Genomic DNA, 24,287 nt, shown 5'->3' with positions numbered 1-24,287 from the left:
CACAGCAAAATTTTATTATCTTTTATATTTTAAAGGAAAACGTACAGCTTATTAAAGCTTAAATCATAAGAGATATTATAACGTGTCCACTATAGTACAAATAATACAAAAAATGCTATTGCAATATTTTTATTTTGAAGCAAAATAGTCACAATTTCTCGTAAAAACTCTAAAAGAGCGGTGTAATTCACAGCACGAATCTTCACAAAATTACGTTTTTTGTTTGCAATAACCAAGTTTAATTTAATTAACCGCTTAATTTAACACAAGTGGCTATAGCACCTCAAGTGGCCGCGCCGGGTTTGGCGCCAAAACAACTCCGCACGTGGCGTCTGCGGGCGCGCGGGATGTCAGAGCGTATCTTAGGTTAGTAAATCTTCAATATAATTTCGAGGCATGCCCTTAATTAGTAGCTGTAACGTCTTGTTATTTAAGCTACATATTGTCTCTTAGATAAGAAGGACAAACGTCCTGATGTACGTATGTACTCTCCTGCAACACCAGAGGAATCACAGGAGCGTTGTTGAATTTATAATTCAGACTCTGCAAGACTATTTTCCAATATGTTCTACTCAATAACCTTTATCATCTATTAAAAATGAAATATTATAAAGATTCAATCCCGTATGAAAAACGTAATAATAATATATAGGTATTGGAAAATATTCCAGACACGAGTTTTTATACGACGGAAATTGGGTACAAACTTTGAATGCGTAATGTGATTTGCTGAAAACGATTACACGCTACTTCAAAGAAACTCTCCTGTAATCTTTTATACCAAATTTCACCCCTTAAATATGTGTTAAAAACCGTAGAAACACGCATTTATTCATTTATAATGTGACTTACGAATGTGTTTCATGTTCCGTGGTTGGGGGCCGTATTCTTTGTAATGATTTCACTCTATGACAGCTACGCTATACTTTGATATTATTTTATTCATGTTTCTTGTTTAAACAGTTTGTTATGTTTTTAAAGTGATAACCCGCACTTCTGGGATTAATTACACAAATAAAACTGAAAACGAAATTTTATGAACGATGCGGGATTCAAACCCACGACTTCCCGGGTTCCGTGCGTGCGCACTTTCCAACAGAGCTAATCGTACGAGTGACGGATAGTTGATAAAATCTTGTATACAAGTTTTGAACAAATCAACTCTCAGGTTTACGTCACTTGAACGGTTGGCTCAGTTGGAACGAACGCTCGCACGGAACGCGAAAGGTCACGAGTTCGAGTCCCGCATCGTTCATAAAATTTTGTTTTCAGTTTTATTTGTGTAATGTTTCTGTTCTTGATATTTTTATAAACACTTTAATTGTACATGTATATGACGAGGAAAGAACCTTTGTATTGTTTTTAAAAGGTGTGACGTCATTACTGTTGACATCACAATTGCTATCTTGCTGAAGATCACTCATTGGTTCTTCCAAAGAAAACTACACGAGTAAGTATTTTATTACTTTCGTTTATTCAACGGGCAGCGTTGCGACGTCCCAGAGAGGTCCGTACCGTACGACAGCCCGAGCATGACTGACTCAAGTGTCGACCGTGCGGCTGTATTTATAGGACCCGGCGCACGTGCTAATCCACGTGTTTTGAAATGCGGCCGTATTTATGAGGCTCGGTGCACGTGCAAGTGTTTTCAATTCGTGTTGTAGTATTTGCGCCGATATAAATAAGAATTTTTATATTTAATATTTAGATAGATTTAGGCAAATAAAACAAATTTCTATTGAGTGAGGTGAGTTATATAACTAAACTCATTTTCAATTTTACACCATACAAACAATGTGTTACCATAATTTCTGTGCTAGAAGTAATGTGTATATTCCTACTTACTATATTATAAATGCGAAAGTAACTCTATCTGTCTGTTACTTTTTTACGTTGTATCCACTGAATCGACTTTGTTGAATTTTTGTGCGGAGATAGACTCCCATTGTCACGGATAAAACCATGAGACTTTGTATTTAGTCACTTGATAAGATGTAAATAAATATTTGTTAGAGCGTTTTTAAAATCTCCACCTACATTGAGTGGAAATAGAGAATGAAAGGTCGTATGGAAGTCGAAATCAAACAAATGTATGTTTACTATTTATACGTAAATTTACCGGGAAATATGTTTATGAGAAGTTGGTGAGGGACGGACAGCACAATCAGTTCTTAAATTGCCATTGAACTTAGCTCTTGAGGAAATGACAGTTTTTAGCAGTGAGTGCGGAAAAATGATCCAGCAACGTATGTTTTGGCCTGGGATGAATGTATGATGCCTAAAAGCACTACCCGTAAGGTCTTTCTTGTGGGAGTACCTGGCAAATAACCGGCTCACAGTGAGATGAAATAAATGCGTCTGTGAAAAGTTTTGTCATAGAACAACCACAAAATTCAAAAATTAAAAATGTAATTATTTTCTCTTACAATCACATAGTATACACAGTTTATTAATATTGATATTAAGACATAGTTTGAATTGTGAGAGACCTGGAAATAGAGTGCTTGAAATAGGTAATGAAAACCAGGGCTACAAGTCATTGGGCCCGCAACATTGGAACAATGATTCCAAAGCAGCTGTGCTTCTAAAAATGGAGAAGATATTAACGCCATGATGACAGCGTGTCTATAACATAAATGTTTTAAAAAACAATGTCTACCTAGAAATAAATTTTGTTAAAAGGCAATTTTGTGACCTCTCGTTTGTCCTCCATAAAAAAAGGATAGTTGCTGAGAGCCGCTTATCAAGAGTCCGAGGTTTTGGAGCGCCAAACATTCCCCTGATGACCTGATAGCCCGATACTACGTGACCAATTTTAATTTTTCGATGTGTGCGTTAGCTAGTAGTTCAATATTCAAAATACTAAGGAGCTGAGCTGAAAAGTTCCTCTGACTGTCTATGTTGTCTGTGATGTATCATCCACATCCAAAATTTAATGATCATTAGATGTCAATCAGCCTGACGAAAGCGGACCTCACAATAGTGGAACCTTGTCCTCGCGGGCAAGGACTGCCTGGTATGTGAGTGTATCGGAATTAGCATTGGCGATGGTGATGGAATCGGCAGGATTGGAAAATTGAGGTAAGTAGGTAATTGATGATATTTCCTACTTTTTGACTACTTCATGCTTTCCTGCGAAAAAGGTAAATTTTGCTTAAAGATGTAAAAATAAAAATTAAAACATAAATAACTAAACGGTTCACACCACAGAAATCAAAACTTCATCAAGGTGACGTGAATAAAATAATATGAAATACAACTACGTATGTAGTATATTCTAATATATATATTCATCAAGTATCTCAATTTATTATATAGTAAAAATCATCTTGTTAGATTCATATATTTCAAATACAAACCTCTGTAGTAGTATAGAGTGATAAAAAACAATCGTAGGATGAAACCTACCAATATAAAATAAAATAAAAATAAAATAACCTTTATTATTACTACTAACTTAGGTTTTCGTATAAATAAAATTTAAATTAACTTAACTAGTAATTTGTCTCTCGACAAAGGCCACCTAACCACCAGCCTCCCAGCAACCTTCTAAGGAATACCACTTTATTAGGTCTCTAGCTATTCTCATCCAGTCCGGTCCTGCTATCCTTTTAATATCATCCTCCCACCTTCTAATCTGTCTACCCTTCCTTCGTTTCCCGTCTCTTGGATATCATTCTGTAACGGTTTTTGTCCATTTCTCTTTCTTTTCCCTCCAGTCCATGTCCACTTTTGCTTTTAACACATCTTGTCTGACTCTTAACGTTCTCTAACTTTCCTTTGTCTCATCTCGCAACTCCAATTACACTCCTTTCTATAGAGATTTGGCACACTTTAACTTCTTCTGAGAGATGGCCTGTTAGAACGCAAGTTTGACATCCATATTTATTATTAGAATATACACCTGTTACACACTTTTCTTTTTATTCCTATAGATATTTTATAATATTAATATCTTTATCTATAAACGATTATTATTTTTATTAAATCTAATACACGATAAACTATTCATCACTTATTTTCGCCTATTATCAACAAAAACAAGCATTACACAGCCGATCATGAATCGCCTGTGTGCGACCCACAAAAGAAATTGTTCAGCGTAATAAAGTATTCATATTATGGATATTATTCGCATAATGTGGACGACAGGGTTATTCAAACATATTTGATTAGGCATACATGTTTGGCACAAAGTTTGTTTGAAGTATCAACTTGAATCATATTTTGGTTTTGAACTATAGATATTATACTTACAGATTTATTAAATTCTGTTCCTCTTACAACATTATAAATAATTGTTTAAATTATTAAGGCACTTAAAATTATTGTATTATGAGAACTTTATGAAAATACTATTATTAATTGTATATTTAAACAATTTGTTATGTTTTTAAAGTGATAACCCTCACTTCTAGGATTTGAAAAATTATTAATTTTTGTTTTTCATATTTTATTTGTGTATTAATCCTAGAGGTGAGGGTTATCACTTTAAAAACATAGCAAATTGTTTAGATTTACAAGAGCGACATCTCAAGTCAATTTCCTAATATGCAAATATTGGGGTTGAGCAGGTTATCAACTGTAAAGTAGATCCTGTAGATGAAGACACAACCTGAGAGTTGAACAAAGCATACAAGGTTTTATGACGATACGTCACTCGAACGGATAGCTCAGTTGGTTATAGCACCGGCACGGAACGCCGGAGTTCGTGTTCGAGTCCCGCATCATATTAAAATTTCGATGTTCAAATTTTATTTCTGTAATTGTATATTATGTTATTAATGCTGTATTGTGCGAATAAATCTCTACATGATGTTTAAGTGTCAATTCCTGAAAAACGTTGAAAAATTATGATGTTAGAACATCATCAGTACATACATCTTAATATTTGTAAATTACGTGACACGTTGTTTGTCGGCGATGGACTCCAAAACTAATAAACGTATTTTAAAGGGGACTTCATGGAGTGCAGTTTAGTTCAACTTGAGAGATTTCCAATATTTGTTTTGTATGGACATATTTATTATGAGAGAATTTAGTGACGCACGGTTTGACAGTTCTGCTTTGAAACAATTTCATTATAACAACAAGGAGCAAACATTACGAAATAATTCTTGATGATTTGAAATATTATTGGCAAATACCTATCAAACAGTATTTCTTTTATTATCTACAGAACAACGTCTGTCGTGTCAGCTAGTATATTATAAAACAAAGTCCTCTGCTGCGTCTGTCTGTCTGTCTGTTCGCGACAAACTCAAAACTACTTCACCGATTTTCATTCTGTTTTCACCAATACATAGCGTGGTTCCCTATGTAGGTTTAAGTATGAAATTTGTAAAGTTTTTATATACACATTTATATACAATATAGATATTTGTTGGAGGTGTCAGAAAAAATAAGCCGTATGGGAGCTTTCGAGAAACTGCTGTCGAAACCCTTTGAGATATAAAAAAATAATGTATGGTGGAATTGTGTAGCTTATATAGGTCTTCCGAAAGGTCCACGATGGCATATGTCTATCTAATAAGAATAACAAACTAAATCCATGTTAATGCTTTAAAAAATTGGTAATTATAAAGCGGTAATGTAAATGCTGTTTACACAAATACGATATTAATCCTTATTATTTTATTAGTATATACCTAATCATTCATAAATACATTATTATACATTTCCGATGGCTTTAGACTACATTATTTCCTAAATCTTAATCTTTATTTTTGTTATTGACAAAACGGGATCTGTCGGGTCAGCTAGTAAATAATAAACAAATATTATAAATGTACTGTTTAGTCTGTATTCGTTCCTATTACCTGTGCTATTACTTTGAAAAAACAATTTTGTTCTATCAAGCGTCACAAATCACGAGTTACATTTTTCAAAACCTATTATAACAAAAAGCTATTAATTATTAAACATATATTCTGATCCTTAACGAGCCAAATTAATAATTACAATTTGGAATTTATTTTGTTTAAGATGTATAAAGTTTTTTTTGTGGAAAAGGAGGACAAACGAGCGTACGTACACTTGACGCTAAGTGATCACCGCCGCCCACATTATCGTATCGTCCATATTATATAAAGTTACAAAGAACTTACATAGTTATGGAAACAAACTAGAAACATTACTTATAAATACAAAGAAAACATCCAAAACGTGGTATACAAAAGGTTACTTTTTTTATGAAAATAAGGGACGAGACGAGCAGGACGTTCAGCGTATGGTAATTGATACGCCCTGCCCATTACATTGCAGTGCCGCTCAGGATTCTTGAAAAGCCCAAAAATTCTGAGCGGCACTACAATTGCGCTCGTCACATTGACACGTAAGATGTTATGTCTCATTTGCCCAGTAATTTCACTAGCTACGTCGCCCTATAGACCGAAACAGAGTAATTCTTACACATTCCTGCTTCACAGCAGAAATAGACGCCGTTGTAGTACCCATAATCTAGCCAGCAGTACAAAGGAGCCACCCACTGGTAAATGAACAACACTATACTACGCTGTCACACGTTCATTGTCTATAACGTTGTATTAAACGTTATCCTGTACAAATCTATTTCTATATGTGAAAATTCGAATTTCACTAAATCGTACAAAAAAAGCATGTTTCGATTGTGAAAACAAATTTAGCGGAAATGCTTAAATTGGTTCCTATTATTTTCTGTATTCTATGATTTCATAATTTAATAATGGAACTTAAAACAGTTTGAGTATTCTTAGCTCAGCTTTCTGGTATTAATAGGGGGTGAGGGCAAAAGTGATCACTTAACAGTGACCCGTTTGCTCGTATGGCTTTATTTCATCAATGGTGACACACATCAGACCACACGGCTAAATTGAAAGATTCATCAAGGCAAAGTTAAATACTATAGTCTATAGTCTCGTCCCTTATTTTTATTTGAAAAAATTCATTATCATCAAAATAAAGTGCTCACCGCGCTCAAAGATGTTTTAACTTCAATATCTTAAGAGAAATGAGAATCATTATGTTCAGCTATAGATTCGACTTCCATGATGATTCTTAATTAAGAATCATGAAAAAATGAAATCTATTTAATTTTAAATAGATTTCATTTTTTTACCAATTTAACTTTTTGGAACGCAACTCATTTCAATATTATATACCAAATGTATACCCAGTGCAGTTCATTAGTCGAAGTTTTGACTTCGACTAATGAACTGCAGTCAAATAAACTTAATTCAATTTGGCTTTATCTAAGCGCTTTTGAATCGTCACTACAAATTTTGTTTTAAAATTACTGAATCTATCATATGTTCGGAAAAAGTTGAGCTCGTGAGAAGAACGTACAAAAATCTCAACGGCCACTCTTTTCGATCAAATACAGTATTTTACAATGGCTGTAAATACATAACAAATTAGTTTGTAAGGTGCTGAATCAAATGTTATATGAGTTGTGTTGAAATTATATAAATTATTTCATAAAATGTAATAAAGTTAAAATTACCTGTATTAATTTATACTTATTTTATTTTATATCATCGTATATTGGACGCATTGAATTCATTGTTTATTTAAGGATGCTTCGTCAACATGATAGTCGTGATTACTGTCATAATTAATGCTAAAATGGCTAACAACTACCCTTTATCGTTATAAGACAGACTCAATTTGTTTTACCTACTTTCATTATCATTGAAGAATAACTTTACTCTTATAAATATCAATAAATTATTTGTATAACTCTCATTACATCTGAATTACCGTCTTTATTATCTTATCTATGGAGCAACTTGAAGATCAACCTTTTGAACAAATGTAGAATAAATATACCGTTTGATTATGCGTGCCTTTGTTTTATTTGCGGCTGATTTATCTTTTGGCAAACGTTGGTGAGCATTTCTGTATGTAGATGAATATAAAGAAATACTTGAGACGTAATAAAGAAACAAGATTTGGAATGCTTGTTTCAGATATTTATCTTTCTTTCCAAGTGAATCTATAGTGAGAATAAAAATCCTATGTGATTACTTTAGCTAAAACTTAAGAGTAAATCTAAATTTATATTATCTGAGAATATATTACTTAGATAATTTATACGTCTAGGTGGAGCCTGTTGCTGCTAGACATACGATGACAACAGGCTAGATTTATTATCTTACGGCCGTTCCCAATATTCAGTCTATCTCCGGTTGTGGCCTACTTGAGATAAAAATCGTAACTATCGATGACATGTCCCAATAAACTTATCGACGGTAACTCAGGGTGAGTTCACGCTGTCTGTCAATGGGAGGACGTATAGCTTACCAGCGATAGAAGTTTGTATGGATATTGCAATTCACGTGTCCTAATATAAGGCGATAAGAATGACTTATCGGGTATATTGGGACTAGAATAGAATAGAATTACTGAGAGTAGAAGGTAGTAATTTATCTCTATCTGTAGATAGTATATTGGAAACGGCCGTTAGTGTGTGTAACCTACGTCTTACACTTGCGATTTGTATGTCAATTTATTTTTTTGAAATCGGAGTCCTCCCGCCGCGGCGCCGCTCTCTCCTCACGCCTCCTCACATCACGCGTGTGACTCAAGCACATCTCACCTATAACTATGTATGTAGTTACAAACCTACCTTGGCTGACACCGACTCCAAAAATAATAATCGTAATTAGAATTAGATTAGTTTATTAAATTGTATAAAATACGCAATTATTTTTATACTTATTAGTGCATATTATATATTCTATTGTTTTGGAATAGTGTTTGTGAAGTCGGTTGATTTTTTGTTAATTTTTTTTCTATTTTTAGTGAATCTGAAGTACTCTAACTAATAATTTGTCTAAATATCTACTAAATTTTTCAAAGCAGCAATGAACGTAAGTGCATTGCAATTTGATTAGATTAGACAGAAATCCTGCCACAGATCGCACCCTTACTGGAGTTCCACAGATCATAATATTCGACTACGAAAATTACTTGACCATAACGACGTTACGGTAGGTGACCCAAATATCTTATTTTTATTTATTTATATTGCGTTACATCTATCTATGTCTATATATCCGGATAGCTTAAAAAGATTCGGCCGAGTATCGTTAATTTGCTCCTAAGAATTGAAGAGTTCCGTTACTTTGTCATGGATTCCATTATCAAAATCTAACCAAAGTCTCACCAAACTACCTTTGAAGTATATCCGTTCCAATAAAAAAGAATCATCGAAATCGGTTAGCGCGATATTGAGTTTTTAGAGAATTCAAGACTTTTATGGTTTCTCATGTATTCCATTGTCAGATCTGGACCAAATAAACATAAAAAAGGAGGTAACAAACATACCGACGAATTGAGAACCTCCTCCTTTTTTGAAGTCGGTCAAAAACAATCAAAAATTTCAATTGTCAATTGACAATAGAACAAAATGATGTACAATATATATATAGGCAGTATTTTATTACTTATAAAACTATCGCGTGAATTATACTTTATATGGCCAAACAACGTTTGCCGGGTCAGCTAGTAAAAACTAAAAACAATACGATATATTGATTATATTTTGAATCCACAAAAAAGCTCTGAATTGGAGTAAAATAGTTTTTTTATGACAATAAGGGAACCCTCAGCAGGACGTTCAACTGATGGTAATTGATACGCCCTGCCGATAACAATGCAGTTCCGCTAAGGATTCTTTAAAACTCAATCATTCTGAGCGGCACTACATTTGCGATCGTCACCTTGAGACATAAGATGTTAAGTCTCATTTGCCCAGTAATTTCACTAGCTACTTCAGTTAACTATACTAAATTCAAGCAATATTTTTTATAACGTATGTAGGTACGCACAAGTAAGAACCGCTATTAAAATAAACTTCACTAACCAATTTCGTTAAAAGGTTACTTTGCCAAGACCATAGTTTTATAAGTTTATCGATGCGAACTAGGAAGTGTGTCTGTGATATTACATTGGGTATGTTCCGATATGCACTGAGAGCACTGCACAGTTATCACTATAGAAATATACGTTCCGTTATGGACTACCAGTATACACAACCTGAGAGTTGAACAAAGCAAACAGAATTTTATAGCGAGGCGGTACTCGAACGGTTAGCTCAGTTGGTTAGAGCACCGGCACGGAACGCCGGAGGTCGTGGGTTCGAATCCCGCATCGTTCATAAAATTTTGTTTTTCAAATTTTATTTGTGTACCAGTATACTGCCGCAGTACCCTAAGGAAATATATGACGTCATAAATCGCCGCCACATTCTACTGTGAGCACTGGCGCTTTCGAAGTAAGGTACTCGCAGTACTTTGATCACGTGATCAGTCAGAACCACTCGAGTGCCTAACGTTTTATAAGCAATACCTACAGTTTAATCCCAAATATTTTTAATTTGACAGTACTCCAACAACAGTTTTTTTTAATGAACCAGAAAACTTGAATGCTGCGTCAAAAAATGCGGCTGACAGTATACGGGATTGCGTTCCGTTTTAAATAGTAACCAGTATAACTGGCTATAAAGGAACGGCTTCACAGTATACTAAATTCACGTCACACGGTACAGTGGTCGCAGTGCATATCGGAACATACCCATTATATTATGATATACAATATTATAATGACATATACTATATGACGACACAATTATTATCAAATAGGTGCCTATTAGATACGGAGGTATAAACATGTCGCAGTTATAACTTTCCGATCGATTTGTGATGTGCCATTTCTGTTGTGGCATATAATTAAAAAAAAATACTTGTCTGTGATAATTTTCTAAGATGACTTACGGCTATCTAGTGGGTGCTGTGAAAAACGCCAAATGGAGACCACCGTTATTTTCATTTAGAAAATTTAGCGTACAGACTCGTCACCTGAATGTGAGTGAATTAAAAGTATAATATTTTTTATTTAGTTTTTATTAACATCATATCATAGTAATATAATAAAAATATTAACAATATATCTAAATTTGTTCAGAAACGGTGTTGAGCTGTTTCCTTCCTAAAACAATTTTATGAAGCACTACTTTTCAAGGCTCAAAGTCATCCAAGCATCACATTATTATAAAGTTTAATAATTGATTATTTGTAAATAATAATGATGTAATATAGATATTAAACCCATTACCATATGCCTGAACTTCAATAAAGTTTATATTGAAGTTGTAGTAACGTTTATATTGAATTAACTTCAATTATGTTTTAAACTGGAATAAAATAAAATAAATATAAAGAACTTTAAAAAAAAAACTGTATGAATTAGGTTATATTAAAATAATTCTGTGAAACAACTAAGAGAATAGTAAGAGGTATATATTGAAAGAATTATTAAATATGCTTAAATACGCTGTTCCAAAAATTAATGTTATCTCCTGGAAGTTTTATGAAATCTCAAAAAAAAATACACTTTAATTTTTTTTTTAGTATTTAACTCATAAATATAAATTATTTCCTATTATTTATTTGCCACAAAATAAACAATCTTGAAAGACAAAATTTGATACGTAATTAAGATAAAATGAATTCGAAAATGCCAGGACCTATCACAGCAAACTTCGCCAGTTCTCGAGCATGACCTATGGACCAGATATCACGACCCAATTCTGGGAAAGGAATGACCCGCCCCACGATAGCTACTTTCAAAATTAATACAATAATGTTCATCTAAGAGAACTAATTCAATAAATACATCATCATCACCATTGAGTTCAAACTCTAAAGGTGATGCATCTAATATACGATAATTTATATTTATACATTTAATTCTTTATTACTTTTCATGAAATAATTTATATTATTTAAACACGACTCATATATTGGATACAGCACCTTACAAACTAATTTGTTAAGCCATTGTAAAATACTCTATTTGATTGTAAAGAGTGGCCGTTGAGTTTCTTATATGTTCTTCTCGCGAGCTCAACTTTTTACGAACATAATATGGTAGAATCAGTAATTAAAAAGAAATATTTATTGTGACGATTCAAAAGCGATTAGTATAAGCCTATTTGAATAAATTTTATTTAACTTTGACTTTGAACTGATTAACGGCCGTTCCCAATATACAATCTACTACATCTAACTACATTATAAAAATGTAACTTTTACGCAAACATCTAATGTAAAACCGTTACAATTACACGCGTTTTAATCCTTTCAAAGTGTTTTATTTAAATAATTAGCTGTCAATAATCTGAAGCTGTCCCTATATATGCGATAAGTCATTCTTATCGCTAGTTCACTGTTGCAATTTCCATACAAACTTCTATCCCTGGTAAGCTATACGTCGTCCCATTGACAGACAGCGTGTACGGATAAGGTGAGTTACCATCGATAAGTATATTGGGATAGAAAAGTCAACGATAGTTACGATTTTTTATCTCAAGTAGACCACAACCGGAGATAGACTTAATATTGGGAATGGCCGTTAGGAGATCGACCACATAAACCCTATCTAGTATTCTTACAGTAAATGTTAATTAAAACTGTGATCATCATATAAGAAAACTCATACTAAATTTATATTAATACTAGCTGAACCGACAAACGTTGTTCTGTAAATAATTTAAAAAAATACTGTTTTAAGGAATTTGCCAATAATATTTCAAAACAACATCAAGAATTATTTCATAAAAAATGCTCCCTGTTGTTATAATGAAATTGTTTCACAAACGAACTGTCAAACAGTGCGTCACTAAATTCTCTCATAGAAATTATGCCCATACAAATCAAATATTGAAAATAAAAATAATTATGAGTCCCAAATCGTAATAAAAACTATCCTATCTCTCAAGTTGGATCAAACTGCACTCCATGAAGTAATCCCCATTAAAATCCGTTCATTAGTTTAGGGAGTCCATCGCGGACAAACAACGTGTCACGTAATTTATATATATTAAGATAAGATATTACTGCAATTACTATAAACAACGTTTCTAAGAACTGTTTATCCTTATACCAACATTTACTATTTATTCTGCTTATTTGCATAGTGTAAGTATTAATTTATATGTAGAGGTACTAAGCAATAATATTTCAAGGATTATTGCCGTCTATATAACATATAGATATAGTGCTTATATACGCATGTAATTGCAACTGTGTTTTTATATCAGATTTTTGAGTAAAAGTTACATTATTTTATGAAATCATTTCATCTGCAGTCCCCCTGAAAATGAGAGCTGGAAAGTTCTTGAAACGTCAATTTTTTTGTGGTCGGCTCTTGTTCTAAGTACAAAGAACGAAACCTACTAAACCTACTAAGTATTTTAATAGGTATATATAATGAATGGTCAAAATAACAATAACCACTTTAAAATAGATTACCTTTTGGCATCTTTAGGAAGCTTAAAAAATTTTGGATCGATGACCTTGAATATGTTTTTTTTTTTTTGTGTTTCTCCATTTTTAATAAATCAGTCGTGCGAGCACGTGAGTCCCTACTGTATAGCCACGCTGGCGAGGCCGCCGCGTCTTTTTACGATTTCGATACCTACTCAGGGAGAGGCCTGCTAGATGATTAGATATATTTTTGATTAGCTTTAAAGTTCACAATTATTTAGCCAGGTTTACATTCAATTAAGTAATTGTGTTTCAAGCTTGCTAGAACAACTAAAGATGAAATAAGCCGAAATTCGAGGACACCTTATAATAATGATAAAATTAAATTGATTTAATACCTTTTATATTACAGTATGGAATATATAATTGAATGTCTAAGCATTTAGCCGCGTACAACGCAGAGCTGCTTGAAATTTGGGGATCTCCCTCTCTACTCTATGAAGGCTCGATCACCTGGCGTTGCGTATCACCTCAATGTGTGTCTTTTGCCGCATCAACACAGGGAGAGAGAGAGATATCAATTATATGTTGGATACTTCTAACATGCATTCCTATGCCGGTCTCTCTTGGAAAATATATCAGCATCAAATGCAAACGGTACATTGATAATTTTCTACCACTCCCTGCCTGGATCTGGTGTCAATTAGATGACGGATTGTCCCCGACTCAACGGGTATAAACCAAGTTTTAAAATTATTATTAATTGGGTTCATTTAAGTGGAAGAAGCAATATGTCAGGGTCGTGACAAATGTTGCAGTTATCTCTGGGAGACAACATGGTTAAGTTTTTAAGTAAGTTAAGCCTATGTCATGCCCTTGCAATCCCCTACTTCAGAAGATTGGCTTACTCAAAAGTGCGTAGATGGACATGGAAATGCTTTTAATCACCCTGCGTGTACCTAAAACGGAATCGCAGTAAGATAAAAGGAAAAAAAGTCGTGGCAATCATAGCGAACAAAAAGTGGAAGAGGGAAAAAAGTTTTTTTATGAAAATAAGAGACGAGACGAGCTCGACGTTTCTTGAAAAATCCATACATTCTGAGAGGCACTACAATTGCGCTCGTCACTTTGAGACATAATATGTTAAGTCTCATTTGCCCAGTAATTTCACTAACTACGGCGCCCTTCAGACCGAAACAATAATGTTTACACAATGCTTCACAGCAGAAATAGGAGCCGTTGTGGTACCCATAATCTAGCCGGCATCCTCTGCAAAGGAGCCACCCACTGGTAAAGTGTCATCTGCCAAGAAAATACGCGAACACTAGAGTCCGGCAGACCACTGCATTGCTTGGTGGATGACATCTGAAGCCACAGCAGTAGAGATTGGATAAGGTAGGCAAAATATCACCGACTATGAAAGAAAATGTTGCCTACATACAATATAGTATAACTAAAAGACTCTCATGATGATTACAGTGTCTATAATATAACAGGCCAAAAACCACAAAGGTTGGTCTGAAATTAAAATAAACTTAGCCTTTGAAACTTTTTTAATATTCTAATAAATTTATTTATTTATTTAGATTCACCAGTGGTAATTACAATAATACATTTATAATTATTATTATTATGCTAATTTACAAGGGTCTTATTACTAAATGCATTACCTTTTAAGGTGAATACCGCATGCTAAATTATATTGTGTGAAATAGTTACATAAAATAAATATAAGTTATAAAACAACCATTCTATAATGTAATGAAATATAATGAAATGAAATATAATGTAAATGAATATTTGTAACAAGTGCTTAGAATACTGTAGATATTAATTAAAACACCATAATTATTCACAATAATAACTTTGAGCTCTATTTACGAAAACTTCTCAGGTGTCGAATAAATTAAATATCTTGAAATTGATTTGCAAGTAATTTTTTTAGTAACTTTGAAAGAAAACCTTAAATTTTATAAAATGAAGTTATAATAAACGAAAATTATACTGTTATGTACATGTGTCTTGTCAGCTGCATGCATTGCATACTTCAAGTCATATTCATGTGTGCGTGTACTTGTAAATATGCAGTTTTGATCTGTGTGATACTCACTGACCTGCATAAATACCACTGGACTGGCTATTCCATATTTTTGACAGCAAATTTTTTGTGCCTATTTGAAGCGCCACTCGCGAGCGTCCAGAGAACTTATTTTGACGCAAAATATAAATGGCTGCGAAGGAACGTACAATACTCTGAAGTATTTTTGCATTTTGAATTAATTTCGTTCGTTTTCCGTGTTATTTATACTTCAAGAATCAACGTAATAAACTAAACATTTATTTTTGTAAATAGTTTCCCACCATTTATCGATGTTTGCGGAGGTTGTCATCAATAGTTTTAGTACCGCAGACTCTCGCTACATGGCCAACAGCGCCAAAATGGCGAATATGAAACAGGCACAAAAGTACTTTGACAGCCGCCAGTCCAGTGGTATTAAGTAGAGGCCAGTGGTGATGTTCAAAGATAATTGCTCGGCGGATGCCTGCCACGTCTACTGTCACACACAAAGAAGCTACATATTTACAAGAACGCACACACATTGCACCGCGCGCCAAGATGACTTGAAGTATCTGTACTGTACTTTTACTACTACGTTGCATATTCTTTGCACAGGATGCCGCCTAGTTGCGTACCACAGCGGCGCCTATTTCTGCCGTGATTTTTTATGTAAATAAGGGACGAGACAAGCATGACCTTCAGCTGATGGTCATTTATACGCCCTGACCATTACAATATACTGCCGCTCAGGATTCTCTAAAAACGCCAAAAATTATGAGCGGTACTATAACTACGCTCGTCACCTTGAGACATAAGATATTAAGTCTCATTTGCCCAGTAATTTCCACCACACTCATAATTTATCCGGCATCCTGTGCAAAGGACCCTACGAGGTCCTGCCCGTCTGCATTATTATAGTTTGAAGAGCTCTGTTGTTAGTGAAGTTACAGGGCAAATGAGACTAAACATATTATGTCTCAAAGTGATGTGACGAAGAGATTTTGGTTAATCAAGAATCATCAGCGGCAATGAACTTTAATGGTTAGGACATATCACTTGCCATACCGTGATCATCTAACTCCTCTTGTCACTTTTTCTCATAAAATTCACTAACATTGAAGTTGGTTTGAATGGGCTAAATCTTCTAGCAGGTTAATCTTCTAACTCCAGCAATCTCAGGCCGACCCAGATAGCTAGCAAACTTTTTAGTTTACTGCAGGCAAACTTTCAGTTGATTTACTTTTGGAGCGATGCTGAATATGAGAGGATTTGTACCCGTTGTCTCGCCACGCTCCTGCACTCTGTAAGCACTGTGGCGCTTATTCACCTCAATGCATCCCCTCCTAAAAGATTTGTCTATCACACCTATCGTGTATGGATAGTAGACTATGACGTGTCTATCGTGACGAGTATCAGTTGTAATACCAAGGATTTTGTGTATTTTGTACATGTGTTGTCTGATCAATCTGCAAGCAATCCTCTTTGTGGCCACCCAAACTCCATTCTTTGTTTGCCTGTATCCTTCACCGGTATTTCATTCTTTTAAGGGGACTTATTCTGTTATAAAAGCCATGTTTTGATCGGTAGCATGACTTCCAGCCCGTATTCTACTGCCTCAGATCCCCCTTTGGCAGTTCCTATGCAGCATCATTACCCAGTGAGTTACTTCCTTTGATCCATTGCCAGGTACTCTTTCCATAATTGCAACCAAAATTACAGTATACTGCTTTTAAGTAATCTTATTAATTTTGACACAGTACGTATCCAGTGAGAGGCTCCTTTGCACAGGATGCCGGCTAGATTTTGAGTACCACAACAGCCCCTATTTCTGACGTGAAGCAGTAATGTGTCAGCATTATTGTGTTTTTGTCTGAAGGGCGCCGTAGCAAGTGAAATTACTGGGAAAATGAGACTTAACATCATATTATGTCTCAAGGTGACGAGCGCAATTGTAGTGCCACTCTGAATTTGTGGTTTTTCAAGAATCCTGAGCGGCACTGCAGTGTAACAGGGCAGCAGACAGAGCATATCAAATACCATCAGCTGAACGTCCCGCTCGTCTCGTCCCTTATTTTCATAAAAATAAAAAAACTTATACCAGCAATTTTTTTTGATATTATGTCTATCTGTAGTGTAAACCAGCTAAACTCAAATTTGGGTGTATCGACTTCGACTCATGTTCATTGGCAGATGGCTATTATTGTTATAAGTAGTAATTAAATTCTTTTAACATATTTTTAATGATTGTTTTGATCTCTGAATTTGTATGAGAACAACACACTTTCCAACTTCCTTTATTGATAATAACGAAACTGTTTAATGAGCCAAACAGAACAGCTGATAAATAATGTATTTGTTCAACAATTATATGGTGTTACGTTCGTACAGAACTTTTATTTTTTAAATTACTATCAGTGCTGATTTAATACTCTCATTTCGTTTATCATTCAATGGAACACGCACTTACCGCGCGTCATATATTTTAATAGTGATTGTTTAAAACTGGCTGGAAATTTTAACATTAAAACCTCTTTTCTGGTGATTGTGTTAAGTGTTTGAAAATCGAACATGTTGCGATCTGGGTGCTTTCTAAAAGTACGAGCCGGTGCAAGATGTTATTCTATCAATGGAATAGATTCATTGCCAGCTGGAAAAATAGGCTTAGGTCAAGAGGTGAGTTTGATTATGTTTATAGAATTCGTGTTATTATTTAGTACAATTTAAAAATATTGAATCTAATGAGGAAATATTAAATAAATACTTGATAAATAATGTGTTATCATACTGTTTCTTAACCAGTGATTTATTAACAAAACAATTAGTATCAAGTAATAATAATTCATTTTACATAATATTTTTATATATATCATTGTAAAATAATTTAGGAAAACATTAACGATCGTTTTCAATAACGTATCTCTAGTTATGGATATATTGCTATAACCGTTTAAAACAAGATCTTATCTATCCATAGTTATGTCCAATATAGTTATATTATTAATTATAGTCCAATGCTATCTGTCGATAGGTTATAAAAATGTAAGTAAGACTAAAAGAATAGACTTGTCTACCTCTTAAGTTAAAGTAAGGGTAGATAGGTTATTGAAAACGGCCGTAAACGAGTAGTAAATGGCAATTATATTTGTACTTAAGTAGCAGAGGCAGTTTTTAGAGTTTTTGTCTGTTTCTCGATGCACTACCAATTTTTTGCTTTTTTTTTTTACTGTTTAGCTCATTTAAATCGGTTTATAAGCAAGTTAATTAAAATAGAACACCTAAATCTACCCGGATATCGTCGCGGGCTCTGCTTGTATATAATACAGTTATTATTCGTCACGTATATGATGCGATATTAAGATAAACATGTTATGGTCAATTATATGATTAGCGAAAACAAAATAATTGTTCAAAACATAAATAAAAGTTCAAAAGTCAATTATATAATAAAATATTGTGTTCTTACAAAATACAGCAAGATACTTAAAAATAAAAAAGTGGATGTACACATAAAAGTTCCAAAATTAATTCCCTTCACTACATAATATAAAACAAAGTCTTCCGCCGTGTCTGTCTGTCTGTTTGTCTGTTCGCGATAACCTCAAAAATACTGCACCGATTTTCTTGATGTTTTCACCAATTGATAGCGTTGTTCTTGAGTTAGGTTTTAGTATATAAGTTGTTAAGTTTTTGTATACATTAACGATATTTGTTGGACGTGTCGGACTAAACAGCTTTTTTGCAGCTCAGTTTGGAAGCTTTAAACGAAAACGCGTTACATGAATAAATAACAAAACAATAATGTTCATGAAAATGTTAGTAAAACTAAACTCATATCACTAAATATTCTCTTAAACCTTTTTAAACAGATAAAGTATAGTGTAAGACCACCATTACACGCGTGACCGCCACAATGACCTCGCAATTACTCTTCAGTTATCTCCAGTGACATCGACCTCTAACAACTAACAAGGCGGGTAAGATACCATCTATCAAATACTTAAACCACTAACCATTGAATAAACAATGTCCGTGAAGTATGAGAACGTATTCATATATATAAGTGGACCCGACAGACGTTGTCCTGTACACACGTCTTAAATTTGAAAAATCGGTCCAGCCGTTAGGAGGAGTTCAATCCAAATTCAAATATTTTTATTCAAAATAGGATTTAAAATCACTTATTGAACGTCAAAATCTACCACTCATTCTAAATAGACTGCCTCAGACCTGAGAAGAATGGGCGCAAGAAACTCAGCGGGCTTTTTTTTATATAAAATATGGATTACAATGTAATATCGTACAATAAACATTTATGATTAAAGAGCCTGAGGGTGTTCGCTTTAATCTCAGTCCGTGGTGTCATTAAGAAAATCGTTTATGCTATAATAACATTTCCCACACAAACGTTTTTTAACAATTCTTTTAAATTTCGTAACACATTTGTTTTGTACATTTTCTGGGATCATATTGTAGAAGCATATACATCGCCCAACAAAAGACTTACTAACTCGACCCAACCGAGTAGTAGGCATAACAAGTTTATGTTTGTTCCTCGTGTTAACATTATGAATATCACAGTTTCTAGAAAATTCCTCAATAACATACACATGGGCAGGATAATTATATTATATGGACGGAATTGAGAATCTAAACCAATCTCAAATTCACTGGAACACACAAAAAAATCATCAAATCGGTCCAGCCGTTTAGGAGGAGTTCAGTTACAACAGACGCACAAAAGAAATATATATATTAAGATAAGTAATAGGCCTACTACACGGCCACATTAGATTATAGGTACCACAACGGCGCCTATTTCTACCGTGAAGCAGTAATGTGTAAGCATTACTGTGTTTCTGTCTGAAGGATGCCGTAGGTAGTGAAATTACTATGCAAATAAGACTTGACATCTTCTGTCTCAGATTTTATGGGTTTTTCAAGAATCCTGAGCGTCACTGCATTGTAATGGGAAGGGCGTATGAACTACCATCAGCTGAACGTCCTACTTGTCTCGTCGCTTATTTTCACCCCCTCGCGCTCGTCCTGTTGCGCCAGTACGGTTTGTCATTTCACTACCGTCAGGTACATGTCGCGATATTTTCGTGCTATCACTGCTTTGTTTTAGAAGTTTTCATTGTTACGTTTTGACTGTTGTTGTTAATAGTTCTGTAGTTTCTGTTGTTCCGTGTCGCTATTACAGTACCGCCAGAACAATAAATACTTTTTGAACTTAACCGAAATTATTTCTTTTAAATAAAACACTTACATAGGATTAAAATGCGTGTGATTGTAACTGTGTTTTTACCCCCAGTCCCCCTGAAAACGAGATCTGAAAACAATTTGTTATGTTTTTAAAGTGATAACCCTCACTTCTAGGATTAATACACAAAAATAAAATTCGCCGGTGGTCGTGGGTTCGAATCCTGCATCGTTCATAAAATTTTGTTTTTCAAATTTTATTTTTGAGATCTGAAAAGGTCTTGATACGTCGGGTTAACTAAAATAATAATAAAAAAGTAACTTTTACGCAAAAATCTAATGTAAAAACACAGTTACAATTAGGCGCGTCTAAATCCTTTAAAAGTATTTTATATAAGTGTGTAACACTCGCTTTAATCAAAGAAAATACCAGATTCATTCATTGATTTTTCATCATTAAGTATAATAATAATAATCAGAATCACAGCACACCTTTACATTTACAATACTGAAAAAATAAATCGTTGTTTATTTGTTAATAATAGTATCCAAATGTTGCTTGTTTTGCACACCGTACCAAAGCGACCATGTGACGTCATCGACGTTAAGTCCAGACAATATAACCGAGTAGTACTTTTTAATGACAAATAGTGGCAAGTCAAGAAAGACATTCACGCCAAGGATTCATGAATGAACCCAAATACTTGGCACAAACTAGGATATCATCCTGAAAATCTGGATTTGTGTCGTTCTACAGTGCCTATCTACGTACAAACAAACTATATATTCCGTTCCTTCCGCGGTGTTTCCAGACGATACGACATGGTTATCTTCAAAAATGCGCGTACACTTTTGGAGGAATCTGCCAGTCATTTAGACTGGCAGATTCCTATGGTGTTGCAAGGGATTGCGAGCGACGGTGATCACTTTATATCAGGTGACCCGTACTCTCGTTTGTCCTCCTCTTCCATAATAAAAACAGCAGTGGTGTGATAATGCCTCAAATATTGACTGCATCTTTGTGGTGCAGAGGAAGAATGTCAGTGACGGTGGTAATATTTTTTTTTTATGAAAATAAATATTAAATAATATAACCTTGAGACCATATATGACGTTCTCGAGTTTTAGCGAGACTAACGAACAGCAATTCATTTTTATATATAATATAGATATCCGACGAGGCAATGAAAACCGTTCACTAGTTTATGGGTGATGATGTGGAGATTGTACGATTCGGACGTATCATTTTTATGAAAATAAGGGATAAAACGAGCAGGACAGGCAGCTTTTGGTATCAATATACGCCCTGCCCATTACAATGCTGTGGCGCTCAGGATTCTTGAAAAACCCAAAAATTCTGAGCGGCTCTACAATTGCGCTTATCACCTTGAGACATAAGATATTAAGTTTCATTAGCCCAGTAATTTCACTAGCTTCGGCGCCCTTCAGACCGAAACACAGTAGTACATACACATTACTGCTTCACGGCAGAAATAGGCGCGGTTGTGATACCCATAATCTAGCCGGCTTCCTGTGCAAAGGAGCCTCCCGCTGGTACATATATAATAATCTGTACACCTGTTTATCCTCCAAGTTTATTTTTTTCGATTATCGAGATTTGCAACATTAATGTTATTGTTACAGTTTATCTAGTCTTGATGAACTCAAAGAAAAAGTGTATTTTTCTTTTTAGGATTATTAAGAAAGTCATATGTTAAAGTAACCTTTACAACACAAAAGTTTTTTAACAATTCGTTTGATTAAGATAATACTTTTGTTTTGAACATGTTCTGTTCTAAAACCATGTACAAGGTGAGGAGCGCAGTTGTAGTGCCATTCAGAATTTTTGGGGTTTTTCCAAGAATCCTGAGCGGCACTGCATTGTAATGGGCAGGGCGTAGTATCAGCTGAACGTCCTGCTCGTCTTGTACCTTATTTTCAGAAATATAATACATCGCCCCACAAAAGACTTACTAACTCGACTTAGTCAAAATGTAGGCATTATAAGTTTATGTCTGTTCCTGATATTAATATTATGTTTATGACAGCTTCTGGCATATTCACTTATGTCACTATGAACGTACATAACATTATCAAGAATATATTGAGAGGCAACAGTCAAGATATAAATTTCTTTAAATTTGCTTTCAATGATCTAATGATCGTCTTGAAACAGCGTGCAAGGAAGTTTAATCCAAAAGGGTTGCATGTGGAAGAATGTTCCTTGAAAAAACTTGGAGTATGGAGGTTGCGAGACCAGCGATCCAATTCTCAAATATCAATTTTGTTGTTCAATAAATCGATAATAATGATTTTAAATCCTATTTCGAGTGAAATACGTTGTAATACTTCAAATTTAAGTTTGGTTGTTCTTAAAAAAATATTCCATACTTCAATTTGCTCATTAGCAACAAAATTATGAATGTGAGCTGAAAGTTCTGACATTATGTTCAGCTTGGACATTTTAAGCAAAACGTGCTTAGCTTTTGTATTGGCGTGTATAAATTAAGGTTTTAATAATAAATAAAGAAATTAAAGGAGACGTATACCCTTTCATACATTATTGGGCCAAGATGTAAAAGGATGAAATTAGTGTCAATAAATAGCTTATAAATTAAAAAAGCATCACTGAGAATTTGAGGATTCTTGGCAATCTGAAAGCTGAGTTATAGGAGGTTATGTAAAATTGAGGCTATGCAATATATGGGCAACAATCTATATTTTAACAGCTGATTTTTAAAATGCGATTGTTTTTTTTGAACGATATTGATCGTACAAGTTTAGCAATATCAGAAGTTAAAATAGAAAGAAGGAAAATATCAATTAAACAACGGGAAACACTCAAATGACAAAGCGCATAGGTACGCATAAACGATAGGTACTACGAAACGAGTGATTGACAATTGACATTCTAGACAATTCAGTAGCTGTCACTGCCAGCACAGACTAAAAATACAGAACGAGATTCAGAATAGACTTCTTCGACGAATTTTCTTCGATCGATTTCTATATTATACTATGTTGATATTTAATTTTTTTAACTAAAGACATTATGTTATGTTAATTATGATGTATTTTTTGTACTTTTATTGAATCAATCATCTGATGCAAATGGTTGAATTGTATTAACTCATTCACATTAATCAATTATAGTAATCGATATCCCATTTTAATCGTGAATTTTGAGATGATGAAAAATTATTTTAAGATTTCTCGTTTTCTAGATTGTGAATTAGGCTAATTTTCTATATTTTAAAATAGAAAAATATGACAATTTTTTTAAACCATATCTCAACTTATTACATGTTTGCCCAGAAATCCCCGTCTCCTTTGTAAGTTTTGATTTTGTAAGAGCTTCATAAAAATTATGTAATGATGGTCATATCGTATACCTCACTTAACTGAGTGATTAAAGCACCCTTAATCATTTACAGTGCACCATCATTCATGATACCATGAAATATTAAGCCAATTAGCCATTGTCGTGGGCCGTTTCTGACTTAACAGCTCCACAATCTGCCTCTTGACTTTGATGAACATTGATGATGCTTTGTATAGAGCCAAGGAATTTTTCTTCAAGATATTTCTTCGAAATTACAATAGTTATTTTTAGCTTTATCGAGGCACCTTCATTAAGACATAAATGATATTACATAACGTCTATTTTCATCGTTTTTTATCACAAATAGCTTTAACAGAATTCTGCTATGGACTGAATTTTGCGTAGCATTAAGTAAGAATTATAATGATTGATGTATTAACTTGTGGGACTAGATTATGAT

General features: G+C 34.0%; 1 protein-coding gene across 5 annotated transcripts in view; it reads left to right on the top strand.

Moving 5' to 3' along the window:
- Nucleotides 1-10,656: 10,656 nt before the first annotated feature.
- The window catches only part of LOC126974376 (delta-1-pyrroline-5-carboxylate synthase), a 649,376-nt gene continuing 635,745 nt past the window's right edge, over nt 10,657-24,287 (top strand). For 4 of the 5 annotated variants that reach the window (XR_007731514.1, XR_007731515.1, XR_007731513.1 and 1 more), the window contains exon 1: nt 17,778-17,979. Coding sequence is in view for 2 of the 5 variants with exons in the window: in XM_050821852.1 (XP_050677809.1) it covers nt 17,875-17,979 (105 nt within the window). In the remaining 3 variants the exon portion in view is untranslated. Of the gene's footprint in view, nt 10,845-17,777; nt 17,980-24,287 lie in introns of those variants that run through there. The other variant, XM_050821853.1, reaches the window with a different exon arrangement.

Source organism: Leptidea sinapis, chromosome 32 (genome assembly GCF_905404315.1).
Source record: "Leptidea sinapis chromosome 32, ilLepSina1.1, whole genome shotgun sequence".
NCBI lineage: Eukaryota > Metazoa > Arthropoda > Insecta > Lepidoptera > Pieridae > Leptidea > Leptidea sinapis.
Note: the sequence above shows the minus strand (reverse complement) of the source record. Positions and strands in the feature narration are given on the sequence as shown.